At 34.4% G+C, this 14609-nt stretch overlaps 1 protein-coding gene across 2 annotated transcripts in view; it reads left to right on the forward strand.

The window, feature by feature from the left end:
- Positions 1 to 3272: 3272 nt before the first annotated feature.
- LOC126738203 (proline dehydrogenase 1, mitochondrial) overlaps positions 3273 to 14609 on the forward strand; it is a 65494-nt gene continuing 54157 nt past the window's right edge. The window contains exon 1 of one of the 2 annotated variants that reach the window (XM_050443412.1): positions 3273 to 3970. In XM_050443412.1, the coding sequence (XP_050299369.1) occupies positions 3656 to 3970 (315 nt within the window). In that variant the 5' untranslated portion in view covers positions 3273 to 3655. The remainder of the gene's footprint in view (positions 3971 to 14609) is intronic. The other variant, XM_050443413.1, reaches the window with a different exon arrangement.

The raw sequence follows: 14609 nt of genomic DNA on the forward strand, positions 1-14609 counted from the left end.
TATCAGTAAGATAAAATGACAACGGTGCATAGACAATAAACTTCCGATATTTTTGGCAATAAACTTATAGGGTGCAAGTCCTGTAGAGATTCATGAATACATATTTTGGGGCACACAACTGACTTAGCTGAAAGTTCCTGTAACTATTATCACAAATTAAAAACCAAACACTCTTCCATTATTTTTGTTTATTTCATTTATTTTCTCAGGACCGGATATTCATAACCCTAATCTTTCTTTTTTTCTTAAGAATATTATACCGGCCACAACAAATTATGGTATTTTTTTTTTTTTTATGGTAAACACTAGCACAAGAGGAAAGTCCTATGTCACTCTTGGAGTGGTGCTTGCGCGAAGATATTTGTGGGCATTTATCTTGAATCGCTGTAGGTTGTATGCGTCGGGAAATATGTGAGGTGGAAGCCCGTTCCACAAAGAAGATGTTCTCCAGATGAATGAGTCCCGATACAGCGACGTCCTTGGGGTAGGCAAGTGGACTCGATGTTGATGAGCCGCAACTGCTAGACGCGTCCTTCTTGCCGGAACAGCCCTGGGTGGAATCAGGCCTACCAGCTCAGAGGAGCGCTTACCGTGATAATAACGGTAGAATAAACAGAGATCAGCCACCTTTCTCCTATGCTCCAGACTATCCAGACTCTTTGTCAGTTCTGGTTTGTCGATAAGACGAATAGCTTTCTTCTGCATAGAATCCAGCAGGTTTAAACTATGCTTGGGTGCAGAGCTCCAGACATGCGAGCAATACTCGAGGGAAGGGCGTATTTGAGCCTTATAAAGAGTCAGCAGCTGTTCTGGTGTATACAGTTTTTTCGTTTTGAAAAGCACTGCGAGTTTCTTGGAAGCCGCCCTGGTGACCTCGGCAACGTGGTCATGCCAGGACACACTGTTGGTGACCTCGACTCCTAGAAGATGTAAAGATGATTTCATTGGCAATGTTTTCCCTGCCATAACCAGCTCCGGGCCACCATCGTAAATACTGCAGCCTGCGTTTTTTTAGCGTTAAAATTGACCAAATTCTTATCGCCCCACTCCAAGATTGCTCTAATATCGTTGTTGGTTGAAGCTACTTGTTGCTGCCTAAGATTCTGAGAACTTGTGGTTGTCGTTGGTTTGGCGGACTTAAATGTGGAAATAAGTGTGCTATCGTCCGCAAAGCTGTACATTGAATTGACAGTGGTTCCTAGCAAATCGTTGATATATACCAAGAAAAGGGTGGGGGATAGAATGCATCCTTGAGTGACTCCAGCGTTAATGTTAAATTTGTCGGAGAGGTATTCATCGACGGCTACTTGGATTGTTCGTTGTTCAAGAAAACTTTTGATCCAATTCAATAATGAGTTTTGTATGCCGATTGAGGAGAGCTTGGTTAGTAGTCCCTCATACCACACTCTGTCAAATGCCTTGGAAATGTCAAGAGCGACTGAGCGGGACTCGCCGTGCTTCTCCATGGCCTCCGTCCATAAGTGTGTGACGTAAGCCAGAAGATCGCCGGTGGATCTAAGCTTTCGGAAGCCGTATTGATGATCGCTGATTAGTCCAGATGATTCCAGATATCTTAACAGTTGTTGGTTGACTGCTTTCTCCATAATCTTCGATATTACTGGAACTAGTGCAATCGGGCGGTAATTGGAGGGCATCGTCTTCTTACCCTTTTTAGCTTTACAGCTTGCACTCGAGCAGTTTTCCAGCTTCTTGGAAATTAGCCCTGCTTATACGATGCCGTGAACAGTCTACATAAGGGAGGAGTCAATTTGTCTGTACAACGTTTTAGTATTAGGGCTGGAATTCCATCGGGTTCAGAAGCTTTGTTGGTGTCTACGCTTTTAAGAATTTTATTTACAATTCATTGGGGAAACGAAATTTCTCCCATCGATGAATTCACCCTTGGCAAATATGGCGGTGTTTTGCCTTGCGAGTGCAGAGTAGAACTGGACGCGAAGAGTTTACCCAGTAAGTTGGCTTTTTCCCTTGCTGTTACCGCGATAGAACCATCATCTGCTGTTAGGGGTGGCAAGGCCGACTTAGCAAATCCTTGACTAACGGCTTTCGATACCGACCAGAAAGATCTTGTTCCATTTGGGCAGTTTAGCAGTTTGCTTTTGATCCTGTTGTTGTGACTCTCTTTGCATTTATCAATAATTCGCTTGCAGCTATTTCTGGAGGCTAAAAAGTTCCTCCGATTTTCGATGGAAGGATGTTGACGCTATTTGCGATATGCTGCGTTTTTAGTGTTTACTGCCCTTTTGCAATTCAGGTTGAACCATTGCTTGTGTTTGATCCGCATTTAGTAGAAAAAGGGATATAAGCTTCCATTCCTGCCAAGATCGTCTCTGTAATTTGGTTTGCACATTCTGAGATGTTATTGGTTCTAAAGCAGACTTCTTTCCAAGGGAATGAGCAATAAAATTCTCGAAGATGGTTCCACTCTGCTGATTTATGAGTGCCATACCTTCCGCGGCATCGGAGGATCCTGCGTTTCAACCTCCAACTGGCAAGAGACTGTTATCAATTTGTGGTTTGATGTTCCTAGGGGGGCATGTACTGATACTGTGTACGAGTCAGGGTCTGAAGCCAAGACCAGATCTAGGAGACTCGCGAACTCGCCGTCTCGATCGGGGATTCTGGTAGGTTCCTCCACAAGCTGCGTAAGCCCGCATATGGTGGCAAATAGCTCAGCTTCTCGTTATTCATCGTCGTTCTTGTTGCAGAAGCGCAGCCAGTTGATATTGTGACCGTTAAAATTACCCATGACGATGATTTCTGCGCTTGGGGAGTCAATTTGCAGATGGTTAATGCAATCAACCAGGTTCAAAAAGAGCCGTCTATATTGGGTGTCGCTTGGTGGTCTGTAGATACAGCAGATAAATTTCGTGGCACCACTGGCTATTATTTTGAACCACATGACGTCGAAGTCCGCAGGTTCAAGAGGTTCATTGCCAAACTGTAAACCTTCTGCTACTTAACAACAGGTTAAAATTTGGTAGATAGTTCCTCCTACAGCTATTGGTAGGTTTACCGAGAGGATAGAATGTATCTGCCTGATAACACGCAGGAACTTTACCAGCTGGTCCGTAATTTGGCCCTTAGGAACGCTAATTACCGATAGACCTCTTCACTCTCATTACAAATGGAAAGCGCTATCAGTCGCATCGTAGGCATAGGCAACCCAACAAACTTCCGCCCGCTCTTTTTTTCAAAAAAAAAAGTCACTGTCAAGACATGTGTCAGTTTAGAAAGAAAAATACTTCAGTCACGTCAGTTTACGAAGACAAATAGAATAGGAAAAACCCAAAAAACCGAGCTCCCTTGTCGATTTTTAGAATAAAAATATTCACGCGGTAGCACTTTAAAAAAAATCTTAAAATCCCAACCGCTGGCCACCACATTTTTCGCAAACCGAAAGGGGGGGCCGCCGGCTTGTTAGTGCGCAAAATCGGACCGGCGTGCTGTTAAAAATAAACGTCAGTCGAGTCGATTTTAGTCCCTAATCCAAGTTTCGCAAGGAGGTCTCGCTGAAATTTGCCATCATTTTTTTCGTACGCCAGGTGTAACAGTAATTAAGTAACTAACTAATCGGGGGCCCCTTCTCGGATCGTTAAATCCACAAGATCACTTCACGACGTTAAAACTCATTTAAATGGCTTTTCTTCGTACGGTGAGCCGGTCTAGTGTATCCAAGAAATACGGTTTGTTGATCGATAATTTAAATAGCGGTTTCGGTGGTAAAATCGATGTGAGTCAAGCCGTGTGGAAGTCCACGGCAGCCGCTACTACCCTCATTCAAGAACAGCAAAAGCAGCAGACTGTGCAGCAAAGTCCCAGGGACCCTCTCGATTTATCGTTCGAAGATGCCAAGGCTGCATTTAAGAGCAAGACTAATTGGGAGCTCATTAGGGCACTCGTCGTCTACCAGATATGCTCCTATGAGACGATTGTGGCAAATAACATGAAGGTAAGATAGGTTTTATTAATATTCTTTGAAATTTTGTGTTGGGAATTTTGATCTTGTAATCTATGGCCTCTCAATCTAGCTTAGTTTCACAATTATGTAAGGATTACACACTATATAAAAACTTAAAGAACATAGACTATGCAGCTAATATCTCTATATATAGTTAATAGGTAGGTAATGTCCTTCAACATTACATAAGCACTACAATCTATTGTGCCAACACCACATGGACAAAAAAAGATCAGTCTTAACTTAATTTTATATATTTTTTTTTGCAGGTCTTACATTATTTAACTTATTCATTATGAGATATCTTACTTTATTCTTTTTATTTGTAGATATAATAGAATATGTTCCTCAAAGGTTGTTTCTACATGGCTTCATAGTCTTTTCAGAATTCTCTTTTTTCTCGTCTATTTCAAATAGGTAGAGTGTATTAAAACCTTATTAAGTATGCAAAAGGGGTACAAGTGACCTTCCAGTAACATATGCCACTTCCATAGTTTGCATTGTGAAATTAATTCTTTTTACCAGGTACAGGTAGTGCCACCCAGGTTTGCCCAGTTTTGACTTGATTTTTGAGTTTTTTCCATTTTTATCCGGCAGGTTATTGTAATATAAATCAAACTAAATGTTATTTTTCATTATCTGATTTAAATAAACGTTAATAACATAGCAACTAATTTAAAAAAAATATTATAAATATTAAATTAGAATCTTCATCATCTGATGAAGAGCCGTCATCACCCTGTGAACTAATAAAGGGTCAAGTCCTCCTGATTGTTTAGATTGTCCTGATCTCACATTGTCTCTTTCTATTTAATGACATGCCTGACGCTTATTGCCAGTTTTCTTTTTGTAACTTTCCTAATGGATTGGTCATATAGTGTTTTAAGGTCTTTCATTTTAAAAGTAGTATTCCAACTTGGAACAAATCATTGTGCCCAAATTAATGTAATAGGATTTAATTCTCAGTTTATTTATTTATTATTACAGTATCAACTTCCAGAGGACAGTCAAAACTAAAATATAAAATATCCAATACATATTACTAAAAAAGAGAAACAATTAGCTTAAACTATTTCAATAATAGAAAAATTAATTAAATTTTTCATCTATCCTCAATTATTTTAGTGAGAGAATTCAAATTTACTATTTTAATTAGTTTATGAACAGGTGAATTTTTATAAATATTTGTTCTAGGAAGGTCCAAGTAAAAAGACTTTCTTTGTCTTATATTTCCATTATTTACAAGAAATGTGAATGTGAAAGAATTGAAAGAAATTCTGATTAATTAATTTTATTTGTCAATGCCTTATACATATAAAGGGTATCCCAAAATCAATGATAAGCCAAAAATGGGCAATAGACCAGGTGCTCAGGGATTCAAACAAAAATATTTAAAAACATCTATCTTGAGTAATGAAAAAAATTACACCCCCTGTAGATCTTTTTAGTACTGTGGTTATAAATTTTTTAATTTCTTAGCAAATTTTTTTTTAATGTAACCCTGAATAACCCGTCGATAAATTACAAAACTAAATTCAAACACAACTGTTCACATTTTTAAGGAATTATCAGATTCTTGCTGAATTTGTGTTTTTTGATCATTTCCCAACTTCAATTAACTGTCCTAGAAGAGAAAATTGATGTTTGGCAAGAGATTTTATAAGTTGGAGTATCTAATCTAGATTTCAAAATGGTAAGATACTTGCTGGATTATTGGAACATAAATGACACTTCTCTAAGCTAAGTTAATAATTGTACAGTCAAAATAAATAAAATAAATTTTCTTATCTTTAATTTCTCACTTTTTTTAATTATTGTTCCCCATAAAGTAGGTAAGTTTAAATAATTTATTTAAATTGGGTGAACATGACCCCAGGCTGTTCTTCTACACTGCCCTATATACCTGTACGGGTATTTTTATTCAGAAATACCCTTACAGAGTAAGTAAGTAAGACTTATGGCATTAAAAGTACTCAAGATAGATTTTTCTATTGCCTGTGTTTGACTTATCATAATTTCTCTGACACCCTGAATACAAGATAAGTTTTTAATTCCTTGGTTCTATAGTGATAATTTTCCAAATATTCCCAAAAGTAAATAATGCTTAGAGCCTTGCTGTGGAAAATACCCAAATTTTTTACAGTAGATATATTTGAAAAACTTCTTCTGTACATGTTCTATGGTTTTCATCCACATCTCATATTGGGGCGACCATATAATACTCCCATACACCAGTTTGGGTAATACTAAACCATGAAAAAGTGTCAGAACTCAACAATAAAACCTTTGGTAGATCTGATGATGAAACCCATTATCCTTTGTGCCTGATTTACAGTATGATCAGTAAAAGCCAGGTTACAGTCCATTATCACACCCAAGCCTTTCTCATTATTTGAATTTAGAAGCTGTTTACCATTAACTCTGTAGGTATTTTGTAAAGGGTGTTTTTTTTAGAGGCGGAGAACTTTAAATTGAAATTAAACACAAAATATTTTATTGATATGAACGAATTTGCTTTTATATTAAAGATTTTTTTTTGGCATTAATATTTAAAGATGATTTCGGGCATATGTGATCCCCACGGCTGACGCGTACGTGGCGTAATCTAGAGGTCCAATTTTCACACACTCTTTCTAGTACTGCAGGCTGTATTTCGGAAATCACGCGTCGTATGTTGGCTTCCAAGTGCTCAAGTGTTTCGGGTTTATCAGCGTAGACATGCGACTTAATATAGCCCCAAAGAAAATAATCTAATGGCGTCAAGTCGCACGAACGAGCTGGCCAGTTTACAGGTCCATTCCTTGAAATTATTCGTTGCTAGAATGTCTCTTGCAGTAAATTGTTTGGCGCGCTGTATGGCACGTGGCACCGTCCTGCTGAAACCACATGTCTGCAACGGCTTCCAATTGAGGCACAAAAAAGTTGGTTATCATGTTTCTGTATCGCTCACCGTTTACTGTAACGTTCTGACCATCAGCATTTCTGGAGACATAAGGCCAATGATTCCACCGGCCCATAAAGCGCACCAAACGGTTAGTTTTTCTGGATGTAACGGTTTTTCGCCAATAGCTCGTGGATTCTCATCCCCCCAAATTCAGCAATTCTGCTTGTTTACATAGCCATTTAACCAAAAGTGTGCTTCATCACTGAACAAAATTTTCATATGAAATCGTGGATCAACAGCAATCTTTTCTTCCGCCCATTCAGCTAATGTACGGCGCAAAAGATGATCCTGGGGTTTTAACTCCTGGACAAGTTGAATTTTATATGCTCGCAATCCGAGATCTTTGCGCAAAATTTTCCATAAAGTGGATGGACATAAGTTCACTTGTTGAGAACGACGACGAATTGACAGATTTGGATTATTATCAACACTATGCTGCACAGCAGCTATCGTTTGTTGCATGCGCACTGTACGGCGTCTTACGGGATGCGTATTGTCAACTAGAGTAAAAGTATTGCGAAAACGATCAACAGTTTCTCGAATTATTCTCTCTGAAGGACGACTATGAGCACCATAAAACTCACGTCATGCCCGATGTGTTTCTCGAATAGAACCATGTCTTTCAAAATAAATTTGAAAACAATTTGGAAACGTTGGTTTTGTTTGGTTTGTGGTTTTAATGGCTTCTGCTACGAGGCACGAGGCATCTGCCAGCACGATTTGGAGATTCGGGAAAACTGTCGGGTATGTATCCTGTTCCCCGAATCGATACTTTCACAATTTTTAATACTGAAATGCACGGTGACGCCTGAATAGAACGACCACGTGTTGACTGGGTGAAGGATGACGCGGAAGTGTGGAAAATTTGGAAACGTTGCTCCGGCGTGAGTCTGTTCATGATGAATTGCCAAACCAAACTAATCTAAAAGTAACCCAGAACTGTCAGGTCGGCTGTCATAAAAAACAGTGTTGACAAATGAAAGTTCTCCGCCTCTAAAAAAAACATCCTTTTTATCATTACATTCATATTAAGTGTAAGAGTAGTAGTGCCTTCTCATTTTTTAATATTAAATATGAGGGAATTTGTGTCACACCAGTCAACCACAGCTAACAACCAATTTTGTAAACAACTATAATCATCTGTATTAATAATTTCTTCCTACATTTTATAATCTCTGAGATGTTCCAATGACTAAACACATATGCAAATCAAAAACAACAGTCCTAAATTGAAACCCTAAGAAACTTCAAAGGAACTGGTAAAAACATCAGATTTGGCTCCTCTAATCTCAACATATTGTTCCCTCAATAAAATATCAAATAAGGTTTGACTAAATCAGTCAGCATATTCTGATGTAGCACTTTTATTATTGAAGTATGTTTTATCTTATCAAATGCCTTTTCCAAATCTGTATATATAACATTGACTTACTTTTTCTCATTAAAGGCCTTAAGAACAAATTGAACAATTGTTACCAAATTGGATAATGTGGATTTATTGAGCAAAACTCATGTTGGTATATGCCCATGGATGACCATAAAACTCAAAGAATTTCACATTTTATTATTCTCTACCTATTTGAAATACAGTATAATAAAGATCTGGATTTTTGCTTTTTGCTTTTTTAAGTTGCTTTAATAAGTTACCTGCATTTGTAATGAAATAATCCTCGTGTTTTACAAATACTGTCCCTATGATATAGTTCAATTAATATACCCTTCCTTCTCTTGACCTTTACTGCCATAAATCAACTACCTATATGATTAAAGGCGATTGTCCAGGTCACAACACTTTTAAAAGACATTAATAAGGATAGGATGCCCTTAAAAATATTCTTATTTATTTATCACAACAGCTTTAAAGTAAATATATTATTTGTTAAAATACTGATTAATTTTGATAGTATATCCAGACTAAGAAAATATGAACAAAAGCAAGATTAAGTATAAAAAAGTAGATTTGACAAGTTAAAGATTAAGTTAAAATTTTGTAGTCTAATGAGATTGAATTTTCACATTTAGATTTATAATCTATGGGATGCCGTCTGACCTTGTAACTGAGTAACTAACCTAATTAATAAATAATGGCAGGATGGGCGTAAAAATGTAGTTAAGCCTATGTAGTCTGCAAATTGATTTATTTTTATTTCAAAAAATCTTAATTAAAATAAATATTGGTTGAAAATTATATTTTATTCTATTAATGAATAAGTACATTGCAAATTATTATTTCATAATAATTTGCAATGTACTAATTAATTTAATAAACAATGAGAAATTTGCGATATTTTACAGGTAGAATTTATTTTACAAATTGGATGATTAAAATTAGATTTAGTTTTAAAATACAGGAGAGGATTAAATATAGGTTGGTAAACTCATAATCTTCATTTGATGAGTTGAACATTAAAGCTTATGTGATGTGTCTTGCGAGAAATTAATTTTCAAAGTTTAATACTGTATAATATGTCACCTTAATTATTTTTGTTTGTTACTACCTACAAACTATATTAATTATACTACAAATGTGTATATTGTAGAGATACATTTATGATTGGTCCAAGACCAGTTTTAAGCAAATATATTTCTTAGGCTTTAGTTTATTTAGCAATTCTCAGCAATTATACTCCACAAAAGTGGTCCTTGTATTGCCTCAATTAAAATCTTGTTTCAGTGAGTTAGCAAAGATTTATAACACACACAAAATTACCTTTTTTTACTGGTACAAATTATTTGTTTATCAACGCAATATATATTTATATTGTATTTCTATGAGCACTATATATTTTAAACTTATTTTAATAGTACTTTGATAATGAGATTTTAATAGATCCTATTTCCAACTAGGAAATAAAAAAAACCAATTTCATTCAAGGTGTACCAAGAATTCTGCTCATTAAAAAAAGGACAAAAGAATTACAAGTTATAACAACTGTCTATATATTTAGATTTAAACTAAATGGCAGATTGATCCTAAACTATTTTATGTGATTACTATCAAGTTCTTGTCTACATTCATTCATAGTTCTTTAAGAATTGTCATTTTTATTAAAAGAGTCTGGATTTTTGTGAGGTTTTGTTTCACAAATGGCTGCCCTATTGTATACTTCAAAATATACCCTTCCTTCTCTTGACCTTTACGCCATAACTCAACTACCTACCTGATTAAACCCTATTTTCCAGATCTGATTATTTGACTTTGACCACTTATATAATAAAAAACTTTACACTCAAATCAAGTCTTTTAACAATGTTATCAGTATTTTTACAGTGAAATCAAGTGGTTTAAAATTTGCAAATAAAAAATTATAAATTACATATCTAGTAAAACTACAGGTCACAAAAAATCGAAATTTTAGTACTAGTGTACATAAATTCATTATGATGGAAAATCTGCATTATTTTCCAGGTAGCATTTACTTACATATTACAAAGTTAACATTAACTTAGTATTAAAATACCACACAAGAGGAGTAACTAGGCAAGTTTTAAATTCTACTTTATTCTAAATATAGATTGGTAAAGTCATAACTTTCATCTGAATTAGGTTAACTGAAAATACATACACATGTATCATTAAAATGCCACTAGACATATAGTCAAAGATTGTTTTTATTCAATTGTACATTAATATAAATACATTTTTACCATGTTAAATGAACAAATATATCAATTATTATTATTAGCATGAAAATAATATCCAGTAATATCAATCATGAGTACAACTCCAATTTAAAAAAATCAATTTGATATTTACCCTTTTTACAAATCTCCCCTTCATATATTAAATACTAATACATTTATATAGTAGGAAACAAAATTATAAAAACACATTTTAAGATATATAGTATTACCAACAAAGGAATAAAAAAATCCAATTTCATTTAGGGTGAACTCAAAATTTGACTCATAAAAAAAAGAATTAGCATAAGTCACAACAACTGTCTGTATATTTAGGGTTAAGTTAAATTGCATGTTGATCCTGAAAAGTGACTACAAAACTGTTCCCACCCTTTATTATTTTATGGTCACTTTCAACTTGTCCAACAATAAACTTCATGGAGTAGATAATTTTTAGGGTACTTATGACATCTAATTAGTCTTATATATGGTGTGGATGGTGTTCAAAAATAGACTATTTTACACGAATTTACTAATATATAAATTTAAAGAGTTTTTTTTGAAGGGATTTTTGCATTTAATGAAAAATATTAAGTACAGGTTATTAATAAAATTCCAGTCCAAGATCTTACTTAAAGACTTTTGTATCTAGCCAGTTTATCCACCTAGACATAAAAATTACTATTGTTCCACCCCCGAAGAATAGAAGCAGAGAATATTTTTATCGATACTTTTCAGGTATGTACTATTTTTTCATTTAATCAAGGATAGAACATATCCTATTTTTAGGCGCTGTTATAAAACAATCTACATCTCTAGTCATATCTCCTATTAAAACTAAATCATTAATTCACCATATTAAAATCATTATGTAGAAAATTAATTACAGTTTTTACTATCACAATGTTTATTGTCTAGACATAATCAGAGACAAAATGATAAACGGATCACTTTTGAGATAACTATTCAAAACCTGATAAGAACTGTTATCCGGTCACATATTGGGGGTTAAAATTTGTATTATTTATAGGTTGATAGATAAAAGTATCCATTTTGGGTACAAGGATCGGAATAATTATTATTAAACCTACAAAATATATCAGTTAATATACCAAATTAAAAATTGAAAAAAAAATTACCTGGTTTAGCGAAGATTTAAATAATATTCAAGACGGACATGAACCTCCTTAAGTCATCATTAAATCTTTTTATGGCATTTGTTTATGACTTTCTAGGCACCTTCTAGTCTTTCAAGTACGATCATGGATCTCTGATTACTGGTGACTTGGAAATTGCACAGAAATTCAATGAATATTTTGTTACAGTAATGGAGGTGCTAGCTTCAAGGATAGTAGTTCCACATAATAATATTAAGCAAACACTAAAAAAAACATTAAAATAGCAAAAAGTACAATGTTCTTAAGCCCTTTTTCAAGTACTGAATTACAAAAGGTCTCTTAATAACAGCAATACTAATATAGAAAATGGTATTTCAAATAATATCATTAAAAATTATTGTCATTACCGTCTAAGACCTATATTACATGTAGTGAATCTTGTTTTTGAGGTTGGTATTTTTCCTGAAGCACTTGAGGAAACTCAATAATAATAATAATAATAAAAGCTACCATATAAAATATGGCTCTCATGAACAGTATAAGTAAAGTTTTGGAAAAGTGCATCAAGTTTAGGTTGTGTGCTTATTTGGATAAACCCAACCAATATGGTTTTAGAGAAAACTGTAGCACTGAGGATGCATTAATAACACTGTCTAATAAAATATTTAATAGCTGTAATTCCAGGAAGAAATGCATGGTTATGTTCCTCAACTTGGCCAAGGTATTTGATACTGTGTCACACCATATATTGCTGGAAATTAAAGGAATAAGAAGGCACACTTACAACCTAATAAGTCCTATTTAGAGAATCAGTTTCGAAGAGTTAAAATAAATGAAGCCCTGACTCAATCAGTTCTGATGATGTATGGTGTGCCACAGGAGAGAGTATTGGGTCCAGTGATTTTTGTGTGATATATTGATTTGTTGCACGATAATAATGATATCTACTATGCTGATGATATCCTGAGAACACATGGACTAAAACTTACAAAATGGCAGAAATTACTAATACAATTTACTAATACACTTTATTTGCTTTTCAATGACTAAAGCTACATCATCAACGATATTAAGGCTGTTAATAACATTAAATATTTGGGAGTATTTTTTGAACCCATGTTGATTATACAGGGTGTGGCAGAGGAATAGGATGTTTTTGAAATAATCATAAAATCACTAGTTTTTGCTTTAGGGAAAATTTATTGGTAGACCCATATACACAAAGACATTTGTATTTGATAATACTCAGATGGATTTTCAGTTGTGTAAAACAATATTTTATTTTTCGCAACTTAGGCACTTGAGATACCCACATAAAAAGAAATCACACATGGACATGTCCGGGGACCGAGGAGGCCATAAAACGTCACCGAATCTTGAAATTAAATGTTTGGCAAACAATGAAAGAAGAGCAGCCATGGATGCCGTGGCTCCATCTTGCTGAAACCACAAATGGTCAATACGTCTTCTTTTTAACTCTTGAGATAAAGAAGGTGTTTACCATATTAACGTAACGTTCAAATGTTACTGAAATGGTAACCCCATTTTCTTTAAAAAAATTGAAATGCTTTGAGTCAAGGCACCGAATGTAATCTGACGCACACCTCTCGCAAAGAACCTGTAGAATGGCCAGCTCGCTCGCCAGATTTGACACCTCTAGACTTTTTTTTAAGGGGCTATTTGAAGCAGTACAAAACTGAATCTGCTTTAGTATTATATTTACGACAGACAATAACGAATATTTGTAGAAATATCGATGTTAGTGTATTTAAAAAAGTTCGGTGTGAAATTTCGAACCGACTGGTCTTGTGTCAAGAAGTTCAAGGCAACCATTTCCAGCATCTTCTCAATTTAACTCAATGTATTTATTCGATATATCAAGTTAAATGTTAATTATTCAGATTATTATTAAATGTACATACCACCATTTTCAAGAAGGTAAATTGAAGGTATTGAATTTTTATTCTAGGGTTATAAAATACTCGTCAGAAGCTTCAAAACGATGTGCCACAAGACCACCATTTCCATTTAATTTTTTTTGGCACTCGGCAGCCATTTTGAAATTTTCATGTGTCAATTTTGCCTTAAAACATATTATTCGTTCATCAATTGCATTTCCTCAAGTTTCAATATTTTCTGAATTGAACCGTTCAAAAAACAAAGAGAGGGGAAGCATTAAAGAAAAGCACTGTATATAAAGCTCTTGTTGAATGGGTAATAAACTATGGGATATGTATATGGGATTCAGGATATTCAAGCATATTAGTTCCATTAGTAATAACTCAAAAAGCTTTATTAAAACTTATTTTATTTCGAAATAAGCGTTTTCCCACAGAAAATTTATTTGCGGAAGCAAACGTTATGCAGATCATTCGACTTGACATTAGAGCCATTGTTAGACTCGGTTGTAATAATAAATTACCTCAAACTACCCCAAGTAATCATCATTTCTCAATTAGATGTGCTGCTAATAATATAATTATCACTGCTCAAGTATTTTATACCTCTGATGTACAGAAAAGTCTGCTATTTGTTGCACCAACAATGTATATATAATATTTTACCACCTCAGAATAAACCACTTATTGAGTTGATTATTAATATAAAAACAAACAACTTATTTTAATCTTGGGGAAACCATATAAAGAAGATAAAGAAGTGTAAAGATATAAGTTCTGTTTTTTATTTCTTATTTGGTTCTCAGTACTATTCCACTGTAAGAATGAAACATTTTTGAATCAGTACACACACAAACTTTGTTTATTGGGTACTTAAATGGTGTTGTAAACAATTCATATTTTTTTTGTAATAAACTTATTTTTGTTTTTAGTGTCTTACCATTAATCAAAACTCTTTATTTTATTCTCGACACGTGTTTCGCTAACAATGAACTAGGGAAATGATCAAAACTAGAAGATGCCACTTTAAACAACTACATTGTAACCTC

Source organism: Anthonomus grandis, chromosome 7 (genome assembly GCF_022605725.1).
Source record: "Anthonomus grandis grandis chromosome 7, icAntGran1.3, whole genome shotgun sequence".
NCBI lineage: Eukaryota > Metazoa > Arthropoda > Insecta > Coleoptera > Curculionidae > Anthonomus > Anthonomus grandis.